Source organism: Corvus kubaryi, unplaced genomic scaffold, assembly GCF_017639235.1.
Source record: "Corvus kubaryi isolate FWS band 111438036 unplaced genomic scaffold, C.kubaryi_AGA036_p1.0 37396, whole genome shotgun sequence".
Lineage (NCBI taxonomy): Eukaryota > Metazoa > Chordata > Aves > Passeriformes > Corvidae > Corvus > Corvus kubaryi.
Genome location: NW_024581135.1, coordinates 5,090,207 through 5,117,262, shown reverse-complemented (window position 1 = coordinate 5,117,262; position 27,056 = coordinate 5,090,207). Strand labels below are relative to the sequence as shown.

The 27,056-nt window shown below is 40.3% G+C and overlaps 1 protein-coding gene across 1 annotated transcript in view; it reads right to left on the bottom strand.

Annotated features, from left to right (window-relative positions):
• The window catches only part of LOC121670349 (von Willebrand factor D and EGF domain-containing protein-like), a 164,019-nt gene that overhangs the window by 44,504 nt on the left and 92,459 nt on the right, over positions 1-27,056 (bottom strand). Inside the window, exons 12-20 of the mRNA XM_042040440.1 lie at positions 26,481-26,617; positions 25,153-25,308; positions 20,665-20,769; positions 17,797-17,911; positions 14,480-14,730; positions 13,032-13,251; positions 8,312-8,449; positions 6,211-6,351; positions 4,590-4,745 (exon numbers count right to left, since the gene is read on the bottom strand). Coding sequence (XP_041896374.1) covers positions 4,590-4,745; positions 6,211-6,351; positions 8,312-8,449; positions 13,032-13,251; positions 14,480-14,730; positions 17,797-17,911; positions 20,665-20,769; positions 25,153-25,308; positions 26,481-26,617 — 1,419 coding nt within the window. The remainder of the gene's footprint in view (positions 1-4,589; positions 4,746-6,210; positions 6,352-8,311; positions 8,450-13,031; positions 13,252-14,479; positions 14,731-17,796; positions 17,912-20,664; positions 20,770-25,152; positions 25,309-26,480; positions 26,618-27,056) is intronic.

The following is a 27,056-nucleotide window of genomic DNA, read 5'->3' as shown; positions in this document are numbered from 1 at the left end:
CATTTGCAAAACTGACTCTTTCACAAGACCAAATTTATATGGCATGTCTTTGTGTGGCATTTCTAACCCCACTTCAGTTGCCATGTCATCACATATCCTTTGAAGGAGACATCACATCATAACTGGTCCATCTGAAAAGCAAGTACATTTTGTCCTGAAGTACACCAGCTAGAAACACTGAACCAGTGTTTATGAAACAGACCAGCAACTCCCACCATGCATTCCAAAGATGAACTGTGGGCAGAGTTTCCGTGGCCTGAGTCAGAGCTAGGAGTTGGAAGCCATTGAGATGCAATGTTTTGGAGCCCACAGGCAGAGCTGAGAGCTGTTACCACACAGAAGCAAATCAGAGTATCCTTTACTGTTTGTTTAGTATTTCTGTTATGTCTTTGCAAGGATCTCAGGCAACTTCACAGCTAATGGCTGCAGCAGCTACATCCCTGCCTTCATGCAAGCCTTGTAACTCGCTGCATAAACCATGTCAGGATGGGTTAGTTACTCTTTACAAAGCACTCTCTGAATGCTGAACAGTGCTTGCCTTTTGTCCACACCTATTGGTACATACAGAACTCGTATTTAAAAGTCCTGTGTGTGATGTACCTGCCTTAACAGGGTTTTTTTTGTCTTCCAGGAACTGTGCTCAGCTCGGTCCATTAGGGTAATGCTACTCATTCAGTGGAGTCACTTATGATTTACACTGCTGTAAGTGAGACTAGAATCTGGGCCTTGATCTTTTTAATGCAAATTCATCAATTCTGTTAGATAAAAGATGAAAGGAATCTATTACATTCCTCAGTCATCTCTTGAAACAAAATCATTTGATTGGTTCCAGGCAGTAAGAGGTCCCTACTCCTGCAGTTACCTCCAGACATCAAACCTTGGGTTGATGACCAAAGCTCTTACTGGAGTTATTTATTTTTCATGGATAGTGGCCAGTGATGAGTGCTAATAATGACAGAAGTGATTTCCCAGTTAAAATTTAAGAATGCAAAACTTCAGGTTAATATGTTCCTCTGGTGTTTGAGCAGTATGTGTTTAAAGACACACACGTTCTTTTACTTCAAAACATTTTATTCTCCTTTTAAATCCACACCTTGATGTCGATCTGACAGTGGTGCAAATGAGAAGGTGACAGAGGTCTCTCTGATGTAAAATCAAAGTGGATTCAGACACACGGTGCAGATACCAGAGGAGTGTGAAGCACAGAGCACGTAAACAAATAGCTGCACATGCAAAAGTATAGCAAGTGCCAAATGTCTACAATACTGCAAATTAACTGTTATGACAGGAGATCTCACAGTGGTGTTCAGAATGGAAAAGCAGAACTCGATTACAGAGATCATAAAATCACCCTCTCCCTTGATCTTCAGCTGCCTAAACCAGGAGAGGCAGAAAGAGCTGGCTCTGAACAAACAATCTTTTATCGGTGACGGATGTGGCACTGCTTTGTCCAGTAAAATTGCTGATTTACTAATAGTTAAAAAATAAATCCTTTGTGATGACACCAATCTCTCTAACCTGCTAAAGAAAGTGCAAACAGATGGGTATCTGTGTGTCTGTGAGTGATGAAGCCAGTCTGGAGAAATACCCACAGTGTCTGACGAGAACTAATATTGCAGCGTGCAGGAACATCACCAGCATCCGCATTAGGATATATTCATTTTCTTTGTGCCAAGAATATGACCAATGATACTGGATGGTTTGATTTAATAGAGCTGCCTCTTCTAGCAGAAAAGCAACAGATATTTTATACAAAAGTGAAATGTGCCCGGGGAAGCCTGGACAGATTTAAATTCCTTAGGCTTTCCTCTTTATTGCAATGCCAGCAGACTTAAGGGACTTTTGACCCTACTAGTAAATTTTTAAATAAATGTAAGATACCTGCTTTATGGATCTGAAAGGAAGAGAAATAGCTTTTTGTTTCGGATAGGAGAATCTGTTTTTTAAAAAAATTATTATTTCCCTTTATATGTGAAATTCCATACTGGCTTCTCCTTAAGACTGTTCTGATGTACTTCAAGCAAAATTGCAACCAAGTCTGGTTGGTTTAAAGTGGTGCAAACTGCAGATATAAGCCAGGTAAAATATGTAAGTGAGAACAGAATGAGGACCTGCATTGTTAGAGCAGATAAATGTAGCTCAGAAACTTATTTTTAGAGTTACATAGTTTGCAGCAAGTCAGGCACTTCAAGAGATGAATACCCATCACATATCAATGCTGAGGAAATGGTACTTTGTTGATTATAAATCAAAATTGGAGGACTTTTTGGGTGCAGCTCATCAAACACTGACTTAAGAAACAATTTTCTTCTGGAGTATTTTTCTCCTCGGCAGCTTATAAAGGCAGTTGGGTAATTTTTGTGGTTTCAGTATGAAGAAATACTTATCCTTTAATCCTTAAATCATTGTAATTGAGTATAATTTTGTGTCAAAAGCAGCCAATAAAAGTACAAAATAGGGATTAGCAGGAGTATTTTTAGATTAAAATTACTAGAGTTGGAAAGAAGTGGCGCATAATCTCCGTACCTTCATGAGCACTGTAGCAAGCTGAAGAGGATTTGTTCTGTTTCATTTGAAGACTGATGGCATACATTACAAGGGAGAGAAGCTATTATTCCAAAGGGGAGGATTTCACAATCATCATAATCCACAACTGTACATAAATTTAATTGAAAGTTAATTCTTTTTTATCTGATATCTTTTAACCATCAATGCTATACAATAATTCTGCTTCTACTGGCAAAGCACTTGGGAAGGAAAGTTAAGCCCATCATTTTGGTCATAAATTAGGACACTCATACAGCTGCAACAATTGCTTTCATTTCTAAGTATTAAAACAAATGACTACTCTTGTTTAACCTTGAGGCACAAGATTCTCATCGCTTATATTATGATATAACTCACAGGAGTGAATACAAGGTTCTGTTGGAACAAAAAATGTAATTCCTCTTCATTCCCTTCCCGAAGTGTTTGAGCTGGCATCATTTGCAGCATGAAGTCCTGACTCAGTTTGCATATTTGAGAGAAAAATGTGAAACAATCCCCCTGCCTCTGATATAGAGTTCGCTTTTGAAGGAAGCAGGTACTTGTTTCAGATCCTGATACCTGGGATATTTCTTAAATCTTGCCTGGAGTGGTATATGACAGGTATGAATCACAGCAAATGGCAGCTACTCTCTGCATTCCCCTTTCTGGACCACAGACAAATTTATTGGTTAATGTTTATATAAGCACAGTGTAAATGTGCCTGGTTTACTGTACCAATACCTACAGCTGTAGAATGTCTGTTATACTCGACAGCATTTAAAGGGCCTTTGGGGTGCACAATGTGTATCCCATTATCCCATTAATGACAAGGCACAGCTTTGGGCAATAACAGAAAAGTTATTTATATGCACGGTGATTTTTCTTCTTCCTCAACCACTTTTGCAGCTTCCCCAAGTTATAGAAGAGTCAGTAGCTGGCTTAGTGACACTGGAAAACTAAGTAATACTTTGTACATACTCATTGCTAGGGAGAGAGAAGTGTTGGGTTTATTTTTGTGACCTTTCGATTCTGAGAACTAGCTAAAATCAATTTATAGTTCAAAGAGATTGTACGATAACTACACTACACAGTAAAATTGCTTCCACTTTGATAGAGTGTGTTAAAATACAGCAACAAGGTCACAATCATTGACTTGGATACAGAATGGGAAGTGAAGGGGGTTTGGTCAAGTGTAGGTCAGGGAACAATTTGACAGGTTTCAAGCCTCTGTCTTGAATACTTAGGAAAAAGATCTAGAAGAAAACCAAGGAACCTAACCTAGCAACTACTGCTATTAAGGAATAAACATGAGTATTCCTGGCAGTGCAGTCTGTGCAGTAGAAAGGGGACAGTCATCCAGACTGTCCCTATAGAACCATACACTGAATTATGGGAATATCATTGAGACAGAGCAAGATCAGGTGACAGTGGTTGCTGTGCCACTGTCACTTTCTGCCTGAGGTCAGGACCCCGCTTTCCTTTTATGAGGTCTTCTCTTCAGTCCTCAGAGATTGATGGGAGCAGCTGAGTTTCAGAGCTCCCCAAGGAAGACTATTGCCCAGGCTATGAACAATACTATAAAAATTCTTTAATTATCTGTTGCCTTCAGTTGTTGGTATAGTTGCTCTTGCATGACACTTCATTATTGTCTTCACAGGTCACCTTGTGGAACAGATGCCTTGCAGCAGAATTAGGAAAGAAGGAGGGCTGAGTGATACTGGCATGTGTCATGTTCTGATCTCACTGAGGAGGAAACATGTTCTGAAGTCCTGTGCCCTTGCTGTGGCAGAAATACAGATGTGGTGATTCATACCATTGAACAATTCCTGTCTTGAAGAATTCTCCCTAGCAGCAAATGAGGTGGTTAATCTATTGGATTTCAACTCATGGAGCCAGGTATTCCTGAAATAATTCCTGCCACCTGCTCCTCAGGTGAGAGTGACAGAACACAGCCGTCAGGGTTTGATTACGGAGTACAGTGTGCTGTAATGCCAGGCTAGCTCACACTTTCTCACAGCCTTCCCATGCAAAACCTTTTAAATTTCTAAATAAATAGAAAGTACCTGGTCTGGGGACTTTGGTACACATTCGACCATTTCCAGAGAACCCTGCTGGACACCGGCCACAGACGTACCCAACGTAGGGGGGTTTCCTGTCAAAGCACAGCACTCCAGGGAAACACGGCCTGTTGGCACAGCTGGGGACATGTGACACAGGTGCTGCATGGCCAAAAAAAGGGGAGTTCAAGCATGTTATTAATAATTTCTCAGATGAAACCCATATCTAAAATTTATCAGTGACTGCCTGAGCCCAGCTAAAGCTTTATAACTGCTTTTATTCTTTTAAAGTCTAATTAATGCAAAATGTTCCCAAACCTTGAGCCAAGCATGAGAATGTCCTGTAGGCATAGTGTAACGGAACAGCTGTTTCTCATTACAGCAAGATTTATTAGTCCTCCAATTACATGTTTTCAAGTTTATTACTCCAACTTGTTTGGCATTTATCATGTACAATATAGAAACCGTAATTTTCAGCATAAGTGAAAGATTAACTGAGTGAGAAAAGGTACTATTTGACATCTTTTTGGTCTTTTGTAATTGGAAGGTAATTATCAAACCTTACAGCACCTATACTCTACTTTTGAAATTACACTGTGAAGTACGTATGTTTCTGATCTGGAAATCATCCTTAATGTGTCAAACCTTGTATTGCAGAAAACTGCTTCAATTATTGTAGGACTGTGTGCAAATTTAACACTCTGGTAATATATAATGTTTTATCACTTATGATGTCACTGAATAACAAGTGTATATGAACTGCCTATGAAGTATTTAACAGTGTCAAGACAGAGAACAGGTGATGAATACAATCTTAATGATGGTTTTAGATCTTTTTTAATTGCCTCCAGTGAGGTCTCCATCATAATTCTCAAGTATTTTCTGCATTGTTCTTGCACTTTACCTACACCATCATGATATAGGATACCTGCAAGAAGCAAGTCCTGCTTAGGGGTTGGCTGGCCTGGTACAGATATTTTTTTAAAAAAAAGAGGTTAAGGAAAAAAACCCTGTTGTTTTACATATGCCTCTACACAACAGATATGACCAATCTCAATTTTTTGCTGCCATCTTTCGCTAGAAAATCAATTAAACATGCAACACTCATTAGGGCAGGACCAACAAAAGCATCATGCAGGTGCACACCCATGTCAGGGAGTGCTGTAGTGCTGCACCTCTGGGAAAAGCTACAGCCACAGGCAAGTTGATTCCTCGAGCTGATCTTCACTTATGCTTAAAACTCATTATTAATTCAGTGGCTGCCCACTGAATACTGAAATAAAACACCAGCATCACTTGGTTATGGCAAGCTGGCATAAGCTGCCACTCTTACCATCTTGCTTTCCATTGATCACTAAAATTTGGAGTGGTTTTGTCCTACCTCAGAAGGGATGTGATTTCGAATTAAGCCTGACTGCTCTGTCATTGTTGTAATGCCTCCCTTCCATCTCAAATTGTTTAGCAGCAACCCACAGTCTGATGTATTAAGAGGGTTTTTATTTCTAACTCAAATTTTCTTGTACTATAAACAACTAGTTTGTATTTACTGTTAAGGTGTTAAAATTAATGATTTCTGAATACATAAACTGCCCCAAATGGAAAAGATTTCATGTCCTTGTATACCTACCATGCCTATCACTTATGTTAAAATTCTTAATTGCAGGAGAATCCTTCGCCTCTAAGGACTGCAGTGGCTGCTTAACCTTAGTCCTGTTCAATTCACCTTTGCCATTGCTTAAAGCTTCTGTAACGTCAGCAGCAAGCACAGCTGTGGAAAATATCACAGAGACAAGAGACAAGGTGTTAGAGCTTAGCTGTGATTGATGATAAAAAGCCACAGCAACAGCAAATCAGGTAACCTGGCAGAAGTTTACTCTGGAAGCCAACAAGCAAATAAAAGCAGATCAGGCGGGTCCAGCTGCTGACAAGCAGCAAAGCTTCAACCAAGTGTAAGAAAAATTATTATGCCTAAAATCTCTGAAATTTGCTTATGTAGGAGTCGTACTATGCACTGTGATTTTTTCACTGGGCTCAGGGCACTTGGAAAGCCTCGGGTCAACCAGTGTTTGACAGCTCTGCTCCTTGACTGGGGATGCTACACCTCACCCAGGCAGCTGTGCTCTGAGTCTTGCCTCTCCTTGAAAGCTTCTCTCTGAAACTCTGGTGAGTGTGTTTGTGGGCTTCAGTGAGTTCAGCTGCCAGCTTCGTGTGTGTCAAAATACCTGTAAAAACTGTATGTGGATGCAATGAGGAGACTCTGAAAAATGTGATTTTCTGCATAACTTTAAGGTAATGAATTAGGGATAAAGTCTATGTGGATAGTGCTGCAAGTTAAACAATTATTGCCTTGGGTCTCTTGAATATTCTCTACTCTTAATAAAGACTGAAACTTTGACTCTTCATGTGTATTAAACAATGCAATGTGCTGTTGCTCACTTCAGGAGCTATAGAACTACTTCAGTCCTCCTTCCCTTTATACTTGCTTAAATAAGGGAAGTATGAGCAGGAATATTAAGTCACTGAATCAGAACTAAAAATAATGATTTCTATCCTATCTCAGGTGAACAAATAAGCCCTCAGGTTTATTCCTTCCAATAAATGTGCACTTCAGAAATGGATTTTTTTGTCTGTAATTAAAAAAATGCAAAGTAAGAAATGTTATATCTTTCAAAAGCACATTATTTGTATAAAGGGATATTATTTGTATATCCTTCCTTTGTGGGTCAAATTAACCACTAAAATATGCATTTGTGAACCAGATGCAAAATCACTTTGAAATAACCAGTGTGGCCAAATGATACAGCACAGAAGACTTTATATAGAGGTATTTGGCAACATGATTGAAGGGATGTTTGGTCAGCCTGGCAAAGACCCTGCTGCTGGCACCAGGGTCCTGCAGTTCCCACTCACTCTGTTCACAAGGGATACTTTTTTCCTTTCTATAGTGAATATGAGGAAATGTTAATGACTGCACAGTAAATATCTGTATCTTTCACTTCTTGGATTTCTTTGGAAATACCAATGAACAAACAAACAAAAAGAGTCTTCAAGTGTTGATTTATCTCCTTCTGGTTAAAAAAAATCGGTTTGGAGAAGACCTGTGCCTATGTGACTGAAACAAGCAGAGTGTGTGCCACTCATGTCAAGTGCATTGGAAGGTCTCAAAGTCGCTGTAGGCTCCCCAATAAAGAGTCTGTTGCCCCAAAAGCAAATATGGGGTAGATTTAAACCTGTTCATGGCCATTTTCTTCATGAGCTGGGATCTGAGGAATGACTTCATGCCAAGCATCCATGGGTTGTGTCCTCTGCTGAAAACACACCTTGGGAACAGAGCTGAAAGGATGGGAAGGATTGGCACAGGGACCTTCTTCCTCTTACTCTCCCTCCAGCTGCCACCCAAACAAAAATCAGCCCTGGGGGTGTGCCCCAAACTCACTCATGGATGTATACTTAGGAGTGAAATAGTGGAGAATGTGCACAATGTCCTTAGAAATTATCTATCTGGAAAGTACTTTTTTGCATGCTGTGGTGTTCGTTCTCTACCAAAATGAAAAATAGCAGAGCAATTTGCAAATATCTACATTAATAAAACATGGCAATAATCTGTTTTTTACATTTAAGGCTCTGTACTTGAAATGAGTGGCAAAGTATTCAATTAGGGATAACAGTAGTAGAATTGAGCCCATTTTTCCCCCCATTTATTAAAATAAATCATGTAAAACACTTACATTTGCAAGTTTTACCATTTCCCTCCATCCCACTGGGGCAAATTCCACATGCATAAGATCCAAAGGTATTCATACAAGACACTCCAGGAAAACAGAGACTCTCTTCGCATTCATTCTTGTCTTCCTGACACGTAAGCCCTGTGGCAAAGCAAAGGGGAAGTTAATAATCAGGAAAGATTCCCTGTTTATACTTCAGCTCAAATGTTGAAGCAGACAAAGGCTCACTTCTCAGCTGCAAACTCATTACAGGGTATGTCACTCATGTTCCAGCCAAATTCCCCACTGTCTCACTTAAACCTGCTTTTATCACACTGTTTATTACTTCGTTATTGGCACCAGAAGTGCTGAACTTGAGACTACTGCTCCTGGAAAGCTGTGCATGTTAAATAAAAATGCACATAAATGAAATTAATATTTCCCCTGCATTTCACATCTTTGCTGCTGCTTTTGTTGTCTTGTTCATGTGAGATCTTTGTCATATACTGAGGAAGCCAAAGAACTCCACCATTTTGGCTTCAGGATATGAGGAGCCAGGTACTGACCTCTTGTGTTTTCTACATATCTGTGAACCAGCCTGATAGAGTCTGGCTGAAGGTGAACCTTAAAAATGATCAGATTTTTTAAAAAAAACAACTCCAAGTTTTTCTACTTAAAATTAAAATTTGAAGAAACACTCTGAAAATGTCACACGGTACTGGTGTTCAGAAGATAGGCTGCCACAGGATCTGGATCCAAAACAGTATCTCTTGACTATTGCTGATTTTAGAAAGAAGGTTTTAAAAATCCCTTGAAGCAACTGATATTCAAATTCACAATTTTGAGTGGTTTAGTGAATACCTCTAGGGGACGGTGACCTAAAAGTTAAAATTACTATCTGAACAGCAATGAGGCAGAGTTATCAAATATAATTTTGTTTAAAACTCCCTCGGGCTTCAGGTGCTGCTATCTCTGTGCACTTGGGCAAACTTGCCCAGCTCTTGCTGGTCACAGGATGTACAGCCCTGAGGGCAGGTCACAAACCAGCCCAGGTCACTTCTATTAGAGCATCCCCTTTGTCCCTGTAGGAATATACAAGGAGATTGGGACAGCTTCTGGAGAACCGAGGTACCTGCCCCAAGATGGGTACAGAAAGGTTTGCTCCATATCAGATACCCACATTTATCGTGACAAAAGGTCTAAGGATAAAGGAATCTTCTTTTTTTTCCCATCAAAAAAGAAATTTGTCATGGTAGAATGAATTGCAGGATGATAAAAACAGAGCATTATTATTTATCTTACAACATAATCTCTCATTGCCTCAGCATTGCAGACAGCTTCCACTAGTCCTTTCAAGTTAAAATGGCATCTCAATGTACAAAACTCAAATTGAAGTCTCTTTATAGATTGAGCTGCCTAAAAAGCCAGTGACATCACCTTCCCATGCCTGCTTCTTCTTGAGGAAAAAAACCAGCAGCATGAAAGCCACACCCCTTTTCCTGTGCCATTTGTTCTGGTTTTCATGCTTCTTGCTTCATTTATTGAAACTGGACCTCACACAGTGTTGCAGGGCTAGGCTTACCTTTTCCCTTCCCTTGTTATATTTTGGCTGACTGTTTATATTTCATTATTTAATTATCACATTCCTGGCATCAGGCTGCTTTTCTCTGATGCTGATTTCTGGAGATGCATTGGGAAATTATAAGACATCACATTATGGAAAATATTGAACGAGTTACCCTCTGATTAGATTAGTAATTACTTTCTTTCTCTGAGTATCATACAAAAACTAAACATGATACCATAGACAATAAGAGTAGGAGCAAAGTTCCCAGTTTCAGTCACTTCTCCCTTGGTCCCTCTCATACTCTCCTTCTCACCTTTAAATACTGTAGTTTCAGTGCAAAGGGCTGTCTTTCAAATCTCAAAGATGAGGGAATTACAAGAATCAAAGGAACACTTTTAAGTAACAAGATAAATTTTAAAACTCAGCCACTTGGCTGTTTTTTGTGATGTAAAGGTGAAACTATGCAAGCACTGCTTTTCACACAGAGAGATTTGATTTTAAACAGTGTCTGACCAATCTGGGCATAATGATAATCCCGATGAATCCAAGGATAAATGTTTGCAAAGACTGAAACTTGGCTGGATGATGCTGAAGAAGCGGCAGAAATAGACAGTAAACTGTCTGCACCAAGAAGTGTCAATTATTCTGTTTGCATGACCTCCAGTGCACTGTAGCACAGGGGAGTCTCAACTGTCTTGGCACTGCTACAGTACAAATAAAACTAATAGGAATAGAAGTTCTTCAAGTTCCAAGGCTGTACCATCTGTTTGTGTGCCAGCTATATTTCTCCATCCCTGCATGGGAAGTTGTCTGAGAAAATAAAGTCCTTTCATGCCTCAATAGGAGCTGACCACCTACAGATGCAAAGAAAGATTTTTTGACTGTGTTCACATTAAGTTGACTCTAAAGGAACAGAAAAATATCATTTAGGGGCTCTATGGTTATTAGAAACCATTAACAAATCCTGGGAGTTTCTTCAGTTTCCTGAAATATAAAATGAAATTATCCTTCCATCTTGCTCCCCATCCCACCCCCAACTTTGTACTAATCACTGGTATATGGGGAAAGAAATAATGATTTTGTGATGGGGGTAGCTTTCAAGGATGAGTTCTGTTCTCAGGTGGGTGATGTTCTTGTTTTCTGTGGCCAAAACAATAAACAACAGGGATCCTTGTTATCTTGTCAACAATGTAGATGAAAAATGAATTAACTTTGAGCACTCAGAGACCCAGTAATAATTCTGGAGTCAGCCTCCTCTCAGATTTTCTACCTGGCTTTTCTCCCTGCCTTGTTCCCATTCTTATATTTTACCCTTACCCTGATGCACCTGAGTTGCTGCCTCCCTTGCAGGGGTGTTTGGGAAGCTCTCACAAGTTCACCTCTTTTTTTCTACTGCCTGTTTGCTGTCATTTGTAGAGATTTGATGGTGAACTGGTGCTGTCACTTGAGCTGCATAGCATTGCCTTCTCATTAGATTATTGATGGTTTTCTGGGGAATTGAGGCATAAACACAGCATCAAGAATGAGTTTTATTGTTGTCACCGAACCTGCCCTGAAGTGAAATCATCTGCTTCCCAGCTGGCTTTCAGCTCCACTTGCTTACAATTTTTCACCTGCTATTAAAACTTTGAGATGTATTCCTTTTTCACTCAATCATATTTTATTTTCTTTTGTTGCTTGTGTTGTGGCATTTTGGGAAGAACAGCAAAACCATTGCACTGTTATTTAACTTGCAAGAATTAAAGATGCAGGAAAACCTGGTGTTTCTCTGGCCATCAAGGTGCTGTGTGCCCCTGTCTCTCTGGTCAGCAGGTCCACTGAGGTCATTAACTCATAGAATTATATTGATTTTTATTCATTTCATCCAACTCCTTACAGACAACCAATACTTTTTCTCATTGTATATCTTCAGTGTTTAAGCAAATACACAATACAAAATTCCCAATTTTCCCTGTGCTCATAGGAATGTTCTTTCCAGAGGATTCAGGACACTCAGCATATGTTTGGTTGGCTTAGGGATTTTTATATTTTGATCAAGCTTCCATTTTATAACTTTATTCTCCAAGCTTAGGCTTGTGTGTTCTTGCCTCAGTGGAGTCTCTGTAAAGACTTTGGACAGCAGCAGGCTTTGGCCATTAGGTAGCATTACCTGGAGTCAACACAGATTAGGTGTCACAGAATTTTTAAGCCATTTTTCTGTACTTCTGAATGATTTTATTTTTCATTTCTGCTGGAATTTTATAAAAATGAACTCTGGGCTTGCAGTCCCACATGACCAAAATGAATGAAACAATGAAGGTTTCATGAGCTGCTGACAGGCAGGAAGAGTACCTTGCCCACTGAGTAAAATCTGTTCACTGCTTTTGTTTAAAAATGAGATTTTTTTCTATATATATGCACCAAAAGTGATAATTATGTCCATTTGATGTTGCTTCTAGTTGATTTTTCAAACTTACAACACTGACAGCAGCCAGCCTTATGGGTCTCAAGAATGTGAACAGAGCAGGGGGTTAAGTGATCATCTTTCTTCCCTTTGTTTCTTAAAATCACATTTTGGCCAGCTGTTCTGGTTTTGGCTTAGATAGAGTTCCAAAATCAGGGCACCAGCCTTGAAGAGTTTCAAGGGTTAGATTTTGTTTTATTGTCATGTCTGACAACTCAATGGGCTTGCGATTTTCTAATGCTTAAGTTTAGTGAAGCTTCAAGCAGGACTAAAGGACAATTTATTTTTCCATGTTTTCCATCTCTACTTCTCCTTCCTAGACCTAAAAAACCCATTTAATCCCAGTTCTTTCCTCAGTTTAATTAAGTGAAATCCTGTCGAGTGCAAAAGGGCCGTGGATCTTTGCCTTTTCTCTCTTACACTCAGTCTTCTCCTAGCTCATCTCATGGATGGACAAATCCATGGGAAATGAGCAGGAAGCAACAGAGATCAGGGAGGTTCACATCCTCCTTGAGCGATCATTTCAGGACAACAGAGCTTTAGGTGATTTTTCCTTATCATTAAATAGCTGCTTTTGCACATTTCTGTCTATGTCTAAAGCTAAGCCCTGACAGCAGAAGAACAGGATTATGTTTGCAGTCCATTTGGCAGATGTTGTGGTCATGCCACACTCAAAAATCCTGTAGCTCAATATATCTGTAGTTAAACCAGAGATGCCAACAGTGATGTGTTACCTCCCAAACCAGGGGGGCATTTACACACGTAGCTCTCCATGCTGTCCACGCAGGTTCCGCTGCCGCAGGGGTTTGATTTGCAGTCCCTGGTGTCTTCCTGGCAGAATTCTCCATCAAATCCATTTGGACATAAGCACAGGTATTCACCAAGGCCTGGAGGGTATTTAATATTGGTGACACATGTGCCACCACTGAGGCAGCTGCAGGGCTTCACTACAACCTGGGGAAGGCAAAAGGGAATTGTGGTAAGATTCCTGTGAATGATCACAGCTGGGAGGTGTATTGTTACGCTTTAGGAAGGGGAAGATTTGCACTGCAAACGTTATCCAGTATGATGGAAACTTATTTCTAACCAATTTCCTTTGTCTAGATAGATGGTCCTATACTCAGAGTACTTATTTATTTGACTGAGAGCTCGACTTCAAAGGGATTTCTTTTTTCATCATTTAGGGGCACATTCTGACTTCTTATAAGGAAAAAACCTCAACCTTATTTGCTGTAACAGCAGCTTTCACATGGTATCTGAGGGCAGAATTTGTTCCTTATTCTTCAAAGAAGAAAGGAAAAATCTCTTCTCTTTGCCTGCCTGCCCACCTTCCTCTTTCACATTACAAATGGCTCCCAGGCAGGAACATGACTGTGGCTATTCCTTATCTGGTCTCTCTCTTCAGGGAAGGGAGATCCATGGTTGTATTTTACATATGTACAAGAACTGCATTTCAACGGATTCAAAGCTCTGCATTATCTCCCCTAGATAACACAGGTCTAGTTTGAAATATTTCCATTAAAACTATATCTAGGCTCCAGTTTCCCCTCTGCTGTGTGGGTTCAGCAGATTGGTATTTTGTGGTTTGAATAAGTAAAAATAGGAATCTCTGGGAATAAAAATCTTTTCTTCACAAAACTGTTCTTATGTCAAGAGTGTGCATGCTGCTTTATTAGCTCATCCGATCAGAGGATTAATGTTAGCCTATACAATAAAGACAAAGCCATGCACAAGCTCTGCCAAGAAACTTAGAGTGTGGTGTAATGACATAAGAGCAAGACATCCTCTAAAAATATCATTGAGAATGAGTTATAATCTCCCTTTTATAGCTAAATCCTGGTCTTTTATGTTATATGCTTTTTTTGTGCAATCCAGATGCAGAATGTGAATTTTAAAGCAGATTAATGAACCATTAAAAGGCTCTGCAAGAATGTTCTTTCAAACAGCAGTCAATAGCACTCTCTCTTGTTCCCTGTATATATAGTTTCTATGTTCTCAGAGATATTTATTCCATTAATGGATCATTATTGCTGTGCTGGATATTATACACTTATGAGGAAATAGCTGAAGCCTTGCTTTTCAAGACAGTAACAAATTATTAGCTATGGTGACGATTGCACAGTAATGTTGACGTGACAAACAGGTTTGTTTTGTTTTTCCTTTAAAGTGTTCTTTCCCTTACCTCAATAGAGTATCTGCTCTGTGCATTGCACTCATCTGACACAGTGAATTCAAAGGTCTGCATTTCTTCTGAATCAACTTTCCAGAGAAGAAGGCCAGCAGGAGAGAGCCTGGCATCCCGTGGCCCAGCCTCCAAGATGAATAGCACAGCTGACCCTTCTGGATCCACTGCTATTAGCTGGTAAACAAAATTCTCACCAATAAATGTCAGCAGCTGGCTGGAGGGGGCCTGGAACACAGGAGGCAGGTTGTCTAAACAGCAAAAATGAAACCATGATTACATAAACTCCAGTTTCTCCCATGTAAAGATTCTCAGAGCGGGTCTTTGAAGCACTGCTTTCAAAGAAAATGTACAGAGCATACCCAGAGGCTGATGGAGGAAGTGATTTTGGTCTTAGAGGGAGCAAATGGCTTTACCAAAAAGAACACCTTTTTTCTCACCTTTTTTTTGTGCCCTATACTGAATTTTTGTCCCATCCTGCACTTTGATTAATTTTGATGTGCTATCCGATCTATGGGAGTAAATAATGCATGATTTTCTAGAATCTCCCCCTAACACCAATTCTTACTAAAACTGCAATTAGTTATATTTCTTATACTTACATACTTGTTTAATCTATCTACCATCCATCCATTTAAATATAAGTAAAATAAATCTCAAAAGGATGAATGAAATATTAATTGGGAGGACAACTCAGAGGGAAAAGTAAATTGTAACTCTTTCATTGAGTAGACTCTCCTGCCTTTACCCATGAGGAATAATTAAGCCCAAGCAGCTTGACTGAATTCAGCTGGACATTCCATCAGGAACAAAGGTCTTTTCAGTGCCACTGCAGATACGTCAGGGATGCTGAGACTCTCTATCCCCAGTGACAGTGGTGTGTATCATGGCACCTTTGGCACTGTTATTTCTAGGGTTGCTGTTTACATTCAGTATTTCCTCAATGAAGATAAATCCCCCTAATTTTACAAGGCTATTTAACAGCAGAAGACAAATGCTACCTGAAGATACTTCCAATGTACGTAGGCAAGGGGGACAAGGTAGAGAAAATGATAATATTTTATAATTAGAAGCCAAGGAAAAGTAAGATCAGATGAGTACCCTGAGGTGACAGCAACTCTTTTCAGGGCCAGGAATTTCATGTCCGTGTCCTAAGCCTCCCCAGTCTCAAGGCATCTTTCCTCTTTAACCAGTAGTGCAAATTGACAGGTATTGATATTTAAAGAGGTCTTCTCACAATGTAATTTGACCATAGTTATGTTTAACTTAAAGCACATTTCTAATACCGAGGATTAATTTCAAGCCATGCTCTAACATTATATACTTGTTCTCATAAGGACTCCTTGCATTATGCTCATGGGAAATCACCATTAGGGGTTTTTTTTGTGGTGCATATCATTTCTATCCAACTTTGCTTTCCATAGCACGGTTTAGATTATGCAATTATTTAAATATGTATCTCCTTTATTGCTGCTGTGCTATGAGAGCTTCCTAAAATGCTTGTCCAGCAGATTGTCCTGGCATCACTGTTGAAAGCTTCCATCTATTCATTTACCTTTTATTTCCCAAACACTGAAGCCACGGAGCCCATAAAAGTTGTGCCAAAAAGTAATCAATGAAATATTGATGCAGGGTATGCATTTATGGATAAACACAAAGGTGTTAACTGAATGGATGGTAAGTGGAAGTGGTAGGCACAAAATAACATAAAATCAGATGTTCTGAAAGGAGTCTGTGGAGGAGTGTTTCTAATTCTACAGAGATCTGCTTGCCATCCAGTAAATATATATACACTCTCCCTATTACTTCAGAACTTTCAAAGTAGTTTTTGCACTTTTGAAAACAGGTCTGACAAACCCTTTTTTCTAAATACTTTTAAATGTTGACATCATTTAAAAGTGAACCATGATGGGTTTCAGAGTTCCCAAATCACTTCTAGTCTTAACAAATTTCAAAACAAATGGAGTTTTTACTTTTTAAACCATTTCCTGAATTTTAAAATTGAGCTCTCTTGGTATTAGTAATGAATCTGTCTGTGTAACACTCAGGATCAGCTCATCCCTAGGAATGCTGCTGCTCTGGCCAGCTCAATATAAGGTCAGGTTGGGTGTGGCTCTGAGCAACCTGGTCTAGTGGGAGGTGTCCCTGCCCACGGCAAGGGTTGGGACAAGATGATCTTTAAGGTCCATTTCAAACCCTTCAGATGTTTCTATCATTCTATGATTCTATGACAGAAAGGAGGCAAGGTTTGTGAGTCACAGACAATATCCCTCTTTGGACTTAAATACTTTTCTGGGGGAAAACACACAACTTTCAAGTGTACAGGTTCTTCTTCAGGTCTGACTTACCCTTAGGCATTTTAGCTACTCATCCAAGTGACATCCAAAGGGATTTTTAGTTGGCCAGCTTTTGGGATGTTATAAAACTGCAACAAACCAAGCAGACTGGTTCTGTGACTCACATACCTTTCTGTAATGTGTTTGTGTTTACAAAGCCTAAAAGCACAGAGAAACTCTGTCTAGAAGCACCACATGGATCTAAATAAAATCAGTAATTTAATTTTTATACTGACCAGATGTAAGCGTGCTCACGTAAGGGAGGAGATGGGCTGTGGGGATAGCGCTGCTGGAAACACGGATTTTCTGCAAAGTGTGGGGCAAGCAATGGTTGCTGTTTACACAGGGCATGTAGCCATGGAAAAGCCATGATTAAGTCTTCAGCCTTCAGGAGATGCTTTAAAAGGCAGACTTGTCCATGACCCCTGCCTAGAGGGGCTGCAGAATGAGCCTTTGGGTTCTGTGACAGTGAAGGTGAGAGTGGCTGATCCCTATCACCTGGACTCCCTGCCAATCCAAGCTCTGTTATGTGGCATTTCATAAGATTTGGCTCAGAGAAAGGAAGCAATTCTTCCAGATACCAAAAATATATACTAGTGTTTTAAAAACAGTGTTTTCCCCAAATTGCCTCCTTAAAGATTTGTACCTGCGAGACGCTGACAGAGATATTTAGGGTTCATCACGTTTAGCTGACAGACTTGGGCACTGCATGGGGCACTGTCATATCAAAATTTTATTTTCAGGTATTTTTTTCATTTATTAATCTGAGATTTATCAGATTTCAGACAGAAAAAGATGCATAGTGTATGCAGTGGAGTCTGCATTTCTGGTGCACCCAATTATTCCCGCTGCAAACAGTCCATGTGCACTGCACAGGACAGATTCAGGTTATCTGAATGAAGGAACACTATATTTAATAAAATGAGTCATAAAGTCACAGATAAGTGCTTCTAAATTCTAGAAAAGAAACCCCTGTCTTACTTTCATTAACAGACCAGGTGAACTTAGAAATGTCAGGTTCACAGAGAAGACAAGGGCTGGTAGGGCTTGACTCTCCTTCACCATAGCAAAGTCCATCTATATTGCATGTATTATCCTGTCAAAAAAAAAAGGGAAATAAAAACGGGTAGGAGGTGAAGGCGATGGAAAAAAAGGAATAAGAAATAAAGATATTATCAATTAATAGTTTCCTGATATAAGCAGAAATTCACTTGTCTCTTGAAACAATGAAAGAGTAGCAATTTAAATGTTGGTGTTCTCTGCTTACAGCGAGGAAACAAGCCGTGGAAGTTTTCCAGTTCCAGCTTGGGATCCTTGTAGCTTTGAATGTTTTAGCTTAGGCAATGTGGTGTTTCTTTGTCATAGATGGATGATGGATGCAACAGAATACGACTCTTTTCCCATTTCCACGCTCATGTGGTGTATGTGGTCATTTTTCCCAGCTGTTTCTGTTAATGTGATGAGTATCAGGTAGCCATACAAGGCTCACAAAACCCAAGACTAGATAAAAGCTCCGTTTGAAATACTGGAATCCTGCTCTTATTTCTGGAGTTCTTCATAAATGTATGCCAAAGCAGTGCTATAAAAGCAGAATAAAGGAGTGCCTTAGAGTTTAGGCTCCCATGAGGGAGCTGTAGATAACAGCTGAGCACATCCTCGGTGCCTCGGTGGAGTGGAACATCCCAAAAGAGCATCATGTGGTGATGCTCTGTGGGCACAGCAGCCTTTGGGCTGACCTGCTCCTCTCCCAGTTGGGGAGCCCACCAGGGCCAGAGGAGCCACGTGGGTTCCACGTGGGCAGAAGACACTTGCATTCTCTAAGAGGTGAGCACAGGGACATGATTAACAGGTGTAGTTAAAGATCTATCCCATGGGAAGGTCCAATGGCAGAGTTAGGCCTTGTAGCCTGTGTTGAGCTGCACAGGAAGGTGGGACTTTATCTGACCATGCCAATTCCCAGGAAAACATGGAGTACTTTTGGGAGCAAGGGGAATGTCCTGGCCACAGTGGGACTGCAGGAGGGAGAAGCTACCAAGACCAAACACGTTTTCACTTTTCCTTCCTTGGCTTTTCCCAGACTGATATGTGTCCCATTACTGGCCTTGTGGTTTCTGTCTACTGATTTACTGGTGTCCCAAACTTCTTTTGCAAACTGCATGAGTTAATATTTTAAATAATATTACTTTATGAGTAATAGGTAAGGTAGAGAAACAAAAAACATTCTCATAATGGCCCCAACATGATAGAACATGACAGATCTCCAGCATTAAAACCTGGATGTTAATTAGATTTTATTACATTGTTGTTTTCCAGGGCTTGATGCACTGCTGAAAAAAAAAAAAAAAAAAAGATACTTTTTTTTCTGTGATAGGATGGTACAGAATGGGCTCCATAAAAGAACACAGAATGTGAAATGGCCTGATATAAAGTGTCCCCTAATTGAAACACCTTTTCTGGAAGCAATTTAGGTGTTGCAGAGTAATGTAGAAGGGGTAATTAGACTGTGGTCTGATGCATCTGGAAGCCTACTTCAAATATTCCCTTGAAGCATCTTAGAATAGAAATTACTGTAATCCCTAGAGAACACCATATTGAGAGAAAATAGATATTTCTGAGTTTCATAAACTTAAGAATAAGGAAAGCCTTTGACAAAAACCCCTCACCTTAGATTTAAGTGAAATTATTCTGACACAATTATTTTCATCTGAAACTAAAGTGGTTTTGCCCTCAGTTGGGCTGCATTGGGTTTCCCTGCCCTTATCTCTCTGAGAGCAGTGACAGAGGGACTTTGGGACAGCCAGTCAAGGTCAAACTACCACATGGGCCTATAAGGTAACTTCTATTCACTCACTAACTTGAAAAAGAAGTGAACTTTTTTAAAATTTTGGTAACTGGTATGTGCTTGCAATCAGTGCAGGTCTTAAAACTGTGTTTTCTCATCAGCATTAATGAGAACAGTGAGGCAAATCAGTTAAGGTGCACCTGATTAATCTTCATTTTATAAAAAAGCTGACTGGTGGCCTCCTATGAATTCATACTTGCCTCAGGGCAGGAGAGCAGGATCAGCACATTCCAATAGCCCACCTAATACCCTCCAAAATTTTTTTGAAGCCCCACTGCAAACCAGATGATTTGCTTAATGCAGGTCTCAGGAAAAAAGAACAGGGAAGATTTTTTCAAGGGATGTTACACCAGTAAGTCCACAGGAAAGCAGAGGGTTATAGTTCTCTGCAGGCAGTTTCTAACATGTTGGCAGTTTAAAATATAGCTCTAGACTTCTGATTATGGTTTTGAAACTGTCAAAATACTGTATGTTTGTACTTAGCAGTGTTTAATGCAAGCAAGAACGGTTTATGTTCTCTCAAGGGTGTTCTCACATGACAAAAACTGTATAACATGCATCTTTGTGTGCCTCTTGCTAAGGCAGAAAATGGGAATAGAAATGATATACCCTCACCAAACAGGCTGGGAGAGGGAAAATAGCAGAGACACTTCAGAAGTGAAGTTGAGCCTTTCAGGGCAGGCTCCTCACTCTTATTTACTCCCACTAACAGCTGCAAAGGATAAATATTGCTAACCACAGACTTTCCTGACGTGTTTGTGTGAGGAAGGTCCATCATAAAGCATGCTCTATCAGGTGTTCATACCCCACGTAAATATGAAAAAGAAATAAAATATCTCAGACGTGCGGTTGTGAAAGAGAAAAGTGAAGTGTTGGGCTGTGCAGCTGATCTGTGAAATAGGTTCTCCCCTTCCAGAGCAGTTATTACACAGAGTACATCAGAGGGAGGGAGAGGGCTAAGGAAGAGATGAACGATCCGTATTAAACCTTTATGATCTTTAAATTACCTTTAATTTACAAAGTCCGGTCGGATGGAATTGGCAGACCTGGCAGACCGCGTCGTACAGGGTCAGCACTCTGGAATTACTGTACTGGAAGCCATCGTTAGTGATCTAAATGATACAAAATCATCTTTATAAGTAATAATGTTCCATATGGAGACTGTCTGCTCATTGTGGAGCACATACTGCTGCCCCCTTGAACTGGATGTGTGCCAGCAAGATAAATTAAACCACTTGTGAGTGGCTCTGCAAGCTAACAAATTGCTTAATGCTCCAAACTGGAAACTCTTCATTAATAACCAAAAGATCTTTTGGCTCAGCTGGCATTCAGCTTTTCTGATTGCTGTTAGGTTTTATCCTGAGGGGCTAATTTTTTCAATACCCTTATGGAAGCTGTACTCAAGTACAACAAGGGGGATTTCAAGGAGTTGTGGAACACAATTAACATTTTTGGCTGGAACTCAAAACCACTTTTTTACTAATAGCAAGTCAGTAAGCAAAATCCTTGGGCTGAAAGTTAAAAAAAAAAAAAAAAAGAGAATGTGTATTATATAGGGTTATTTGAAATTAACCTTATAAAATGTTTAAGGGTGGACAATATGAGAGAGCAACAGTTTCCTTTCTATAGGAAGGTACATTAGAGCAGTCACCTGTCCCAGCTCACAGTAGGTACATGTGGGTAATTCAGAAAGCCTAGAACATGGCCTTTTTTCTCTAAGAATGCTTACATGATACAAAAGAGTTGAGAAAATTCATATTTTAATTTTTCCACAATAAAAATGAAAATGTACCAGAGAAGTGTGGGAAAGCGGTTAACTTCCGAGAATACTTTATGAGACATCTTGAGAGGTGTGAACCTTAAAGAGCACCCCAAAACCCTGGGGAAAGCCATGCTCTAGACACTGATGAGAACCAGCAGGAAAGCCAAGCCCTTTTATCAGGTATTTTTCAGTTTTTGTCTTCTCACAATCAAAATAAAGCTGCTGTTTAGCAGGCCTAACAGAGCCTTTGCTGTGGATTCATCAGGTGCCCCTGTGTCTTCTTGCTATGAAATCAACCCCCAGCCCTTGTCCATCTGTCCTGTGACCCCAAAGCTGAAACATCCTGTCCCTTTGCAGGTGATGTTTACAAGATCGAGGGCATAAAGTTTTTGATCAGTCAATAAACTCTTTCAGTTCACAGAAAGAATGTTATGTTAAACTGAACAAAGATAAACAGAAGCACAGAGAGCATAAAATACTTAGTAAATTTCAATTATCATGAATTGGTTGAAAGCTCATGGAACATAATAGAGCAGATTCTCCCACAATGTCACACGGGATAGTTCTCAGCTCAAAATGCACTGTGAGCTCAGAGTGTTTGTGCCTGCAGAAAACTCCACAAGGAGAGGAACAGGCAGTATTCGTGGATATTCACAATTTGAACTTGTGGAAGTGGAATAACTTCTGTGGACTAATATAAATTGGTCCAAAAATCCAGTAAAATTAATTGACCTAACAAAATTCATCAATTTAAGGAAAATATTAGACTATTGATATATTAGATTATACTGTGTTGTACTACAGGTAAAAATGCTTTTAAAAGAAGTAACTAATTTCTCCTGCATTTTGAGAAAAAAGGAAATAGGCAACCCCCCTCTAGACCGGCTCTTTGCTGAAAGACTCTGGCAGCAAGACTTCCATTAAGAATTTATTATTCCTAATGTAATTTAAATTTCGTTTAACTTCATTCTTTTACCAAAGTATCCAATGTTGTCTCAATACCATTGCACTAATAATGGGTGAAGAAATGGCTAGACAGGGAAAAATATAAAAAACTGTAAAATTGAACTAATTGTTCTGTCTGAAGCGAGCATTGTGAGTGAAATGTAACACTTGAAATTTGATTTTTTTAACCTATATTTTTTCTACATTCTATTATAACCATCCATTTTGATCGCCGTTTAGAATTGTGCTGTTTTATAGCTATTTTAATTGCTTTTCCATTAGTCATCTTAGTGATGTGGAACAAACACTTCGATGAGAACTAAGCTGAGCAAACCTTAAACTTGTTTGGATCTTAAGAGGCAAAAACCCACTTAGAGTTGGGCCTTGTTTGCTTGAGCATAAGTATCTTCTGGAAAGAAGGAGCTGCTTCTGGATAGATGGAAAGGATGATCAGGAATTCTCTTGCTTCTGCCTCAGGTTTTTCATCTGTCATGAAATGATCTTGGCTATTGGCATCACTCTACACAGACTTTGTATGAAAGTTTCTAAATGAAAAATGAAAGCTATAAAACTGTCCTGAGTTCAAATTCAGTTTTTGCCTCGCTGAATTTTTAGCAAATATTTTTTTATTCTAGACAAATGCAGCAACAACAACTTAATGAAAAGGAAGAGAGCTGCTTCCCAAATTAGATTAGTGCCTGCCAAGCTCTTTCACCTCTTCACCCAGGCATCTGCCTGGACAGCTCAAGTCATCTGCTGTCCAAGCATGGGTTTGTATTTTGATATCTCAATTAATTATGCCAAACACTCTGGTGTAGCCACATGTACTTTCTTATCTGCATTCGGCAGCATGTCATGGAAACAATGGGCAAACATGAATACAAGAAGAGATAAAATGAAAGAGCACTGTGAGAGTTCTTGTTTCCTCAGTGCTGGTGGTGAAAAAAGCTTTAGTGAAATTTTTCTGGCTCCTTTGAAATTTGATTTGGAAGGGGGGAGATATTCTGAAAATATTGAACAGTGACATTTCCAGAAAGAATTGTGTTGATTTTTGGTTCTGAAAAATCTTTTAGCTATATTTTGAAAAGTAGGTATGGAGATACATAACCCAGATCATCAATGTTGCAATAAGTCTTATGAGGAACTTTCTGGAGCACGGATTTTTGAACACCTGTGGAATTAATTGAAAGTAATTTTTTATCTTGAAAAGCTCCATGATTTTGTTCTCTGTGCTGCCATGTAAGGCCAGCTGTCTTTGAAACTGAGCACTGGGCTCTGCCTTCCCAATTTGTTCATCAAAAGATCCACAGGAGTACCAGGATTCACGTGCAGACTGAGATGATTTAATTGAGCATTCGCTGTGTAGCCGTCAGCCTGGTTCCTCTGCAGGGTTTGAAGGAGAGGGAAAGGGCAGGAGGCTTACAGGTGCAGAGGTTTTCTTGAGCTTTAGTGCATGGAAAGAGAGTTTTTGTACCTATTTTTGAGGGAAAAGAATGAGAAAAATTGTACAGACTTCCTCAGGGCTGAATGGAAGCACTTGAACACAATCAGAATTGTAATAGACCTGTGCTGTGAGGAAGCTGTCCTGGGAATACTGGAGAAACCTTCCTGTGCGTATACAAGGATTTTAGCTGTCCTCTTGGGCCAGGAACGTCCAGGATGTCTCCCTGTCAGACCCTTCCACCATGAGGCAGCATTTTATCTCACAGCTGGCAGAGTTCAATACCTTTTTTGAGAAATTTTGGAGGCCTGAGCAGAGGACCTTCCCTCCTGGTTCAGCCCTGGTGTGTGACACAAGGAAGGTCCAAGGTCCACCCCAGCAGCAAACTCTCAGGCTCTTCTCCCACAGAGGTTTTACCCTAATGTCCTAAACTTCCAAATCCTTATCTTTTTTTAAATAAAGACTGACTAGAAATCATGCCCTGCCAAACATCTTTCTGTTTCCCCCAGGCCATGTGGCAGCACATGTCCCCAGCTGGGGTGCAGGTGGCTGCAGGGTGCAGGACAGGCAGTAACACCATGGTGAAGGGAGTGTTTTACGTGTTTCATTTTGCATGCTGCAATTTTCACAGCACATCTGCAGTCTCCCTACAATGGCAATATATTCTTCTCAGCTACAGAGCCTTTAAAAGATCTCAGTCTTGTATAAAATCAAGTGTTCTGCAGAAAATAACCATCCAGGCTGAGAGTGAGACCAAGGGCAGCAGGCACGCAGGGTCGGGAAGGCACTGGTTTCCTGGGAATATTTAGAAAGTGGGTACCATTTTGTGAAAGTAAGCAGCTAAAACCACAGCACAGAACCCAGAACAAGCAGATACTGCACATGCTTCTTCCTGCAGCCATTCAGGCCAGGACTGTGACCGTGACATCCCAGCTCAAGACTGCCCAAGAGCCAGCCTGTGCCCTTCTCCTGCACCGTGCACGCAGCGCTCGTGCAGCCAGGGAGTCAGAGCTCTCTGACACTTGCAGCCTAATCAGGAGCTTGAGCTGGGCTTTTCAGAAATGGAATACTAATGATTAACAATTGATTAGCACAACTGCATCAATCTCAGGTGATTACCTCTAGAAGTGGTTGTAATTTGCACTTTTGGATTGGCTACAGAGACGCCTGGGTTTAGCTCATTGTTTTGGTTGGTGGGGTGGTTTTTTTTCTCTACATGACATTAGTGTATTTCTACAGGCATTTTCATTTCTGAAAGGAAGAAAATTGTGCTTTGCATTTTAATTTACCATGACAACTGATTTTCTCTTTCTAAAGCGTTTCTTAGAAACATAATAAAATTCCTACTTTCACTTGCCATCTCGCGAACGGCTCGTCGCCGGCCACGAAGTGCACAGCCTCTGTGATGTTCAGCAGTGGGATCTGGCAGTCAACAGCCTCAGAGCTCAGAAAAGCTGCTTTTGTGCTTTCTTGTTCTCTTAATATCCATTTTCCATCGAGATGCTACAGTAGAACAGAGGGAGAGTGCAGAAACTGAAGGCTCATATAAAGGGAATCCGGTTGTCAATGTATGTTTGTATTTCTAATCGATAATATAATAGATTTGTATTTCTAATCGTATTGTATTTCTAATACAATCGATAATGTATTTCTAATCGATAAATATAATATCGATATAATATATCGATAATATATCGATAATATAATTCCTAGGTGTTTTATTTAAAAGGAATCATGCTGTTACTTTAGCTACCGTAAAGGGGAAGCCATGCTTACCCATGCATGCAGGTGGGCTATTGATTTAGGAAGTGCTGTGGTCTGCACTTGGGACGAGCAGCTGGGATGAGACAGGGTGATGTAATCGAGTAACTTTGTGTTTGCTCCTGGAGCTCAGCAGCCAGCTCGTGGCTCCTTTAAGGTGATGTCAGCTACTCCTCTAGATCAGCTGCACAAAACATTCCAGGCTGGTAAGAGCTTCTGGAGCCCTAAGCGGGCATGGCAAATCTCAGCTCTGCCTCATGAGTGTGCCAGCACTGAGTGGGAGTCAGGCTGAGTGTCTGTTCTGAGGTGGATTTATGAGTTTAATCAAACATTTCATATCTGAGGATGCTGATCCACCAAATAACTTAGTTGCAGCATTGCCTGTGTATAGTTGTTTATGATAAAATTACAGTGCTAGCATAAGAGATGAATTTAATGCTCATTAAAAGTTCTGATTTGGTGTTGAACTATGACTAAAAAAATTCAAATAAGAGCATCTGTAGCTGTGCTGAGGAAACCCTATGTTCAGCCACAAAACTTAGCATTTAAATGTGTTTAGGAAAACAACCGAGTGCGGTGATTCCAGATGTACAAAATGAGAAATAATATTGTGATGTCAGGCTCCAATGGAGTACAGAACAGCTGAACCAAACAGGAGTCAAACAAAACTCCACAGAGATAATGAGCAAGAACTCATGGCTGTGCATTTCCAGGGAATCAGTCCTGGAAAGGCCTGAGCCTCTTCAGCTCCCCTCGCTCGTAGCACACACAATGGCAGTGGGCTTGGAAGGTGTTTATACTCTGATGAGGCAGTGAGAGAACATAGCACAGATGAGAGTAAAAAATTTCTATATAAACGTGTTAAAGTTTGGCTGTATCATCAATATTTTAGGAGCCAACAGGGGGCTGCTTACTGTTAACCTGGTGACCTGGCAGTGCAGGCTGGGGGACTCTCTGAATCCCAGGCCAAACACCCGGATCCTGGTGCAGTCCGAGGCGCGGATGTCACAGAGGCCCCCATTCTCCAAGCCCGTGATTTCCAAGGCTTGCTCTGCAAGGGGGAGATGGAGACAAAGCTTTAGAGAGCAGCACTTACACGCCGTTCTGTTCTGCTTTTTCAGAGATTTTGTTATAGTTGTTCCTGGTTGTTGTGGTTTGATACTTTTCCTTAGGGTCTTCCTTGCCTCCCTGTGGATTTCTCTTGAATAGGAAACAGTGGTTGTCAGAGGGGGAAGCAGCAAACCTCCATTAAAGATTGTCCTGTGCACCCAGTGCTGCAAGATGTGTCAGAGCTTCTGAGTCAATTCACTGGAGCTGTGGCTTGGTGTTAAAGGTCTCCAGGGGTAAAACTTCTGTTGACCTAAGTATCCAGTGGTAATACTGCTGCTGACCCAGGCAACAGGGTGGGAGCACAGCTGAGAGGACAAGCCCTGATCCCATCATGGAGAAGCAAGGGAACAAGACAAGTCCATGCCACCAGACTCTCTGTA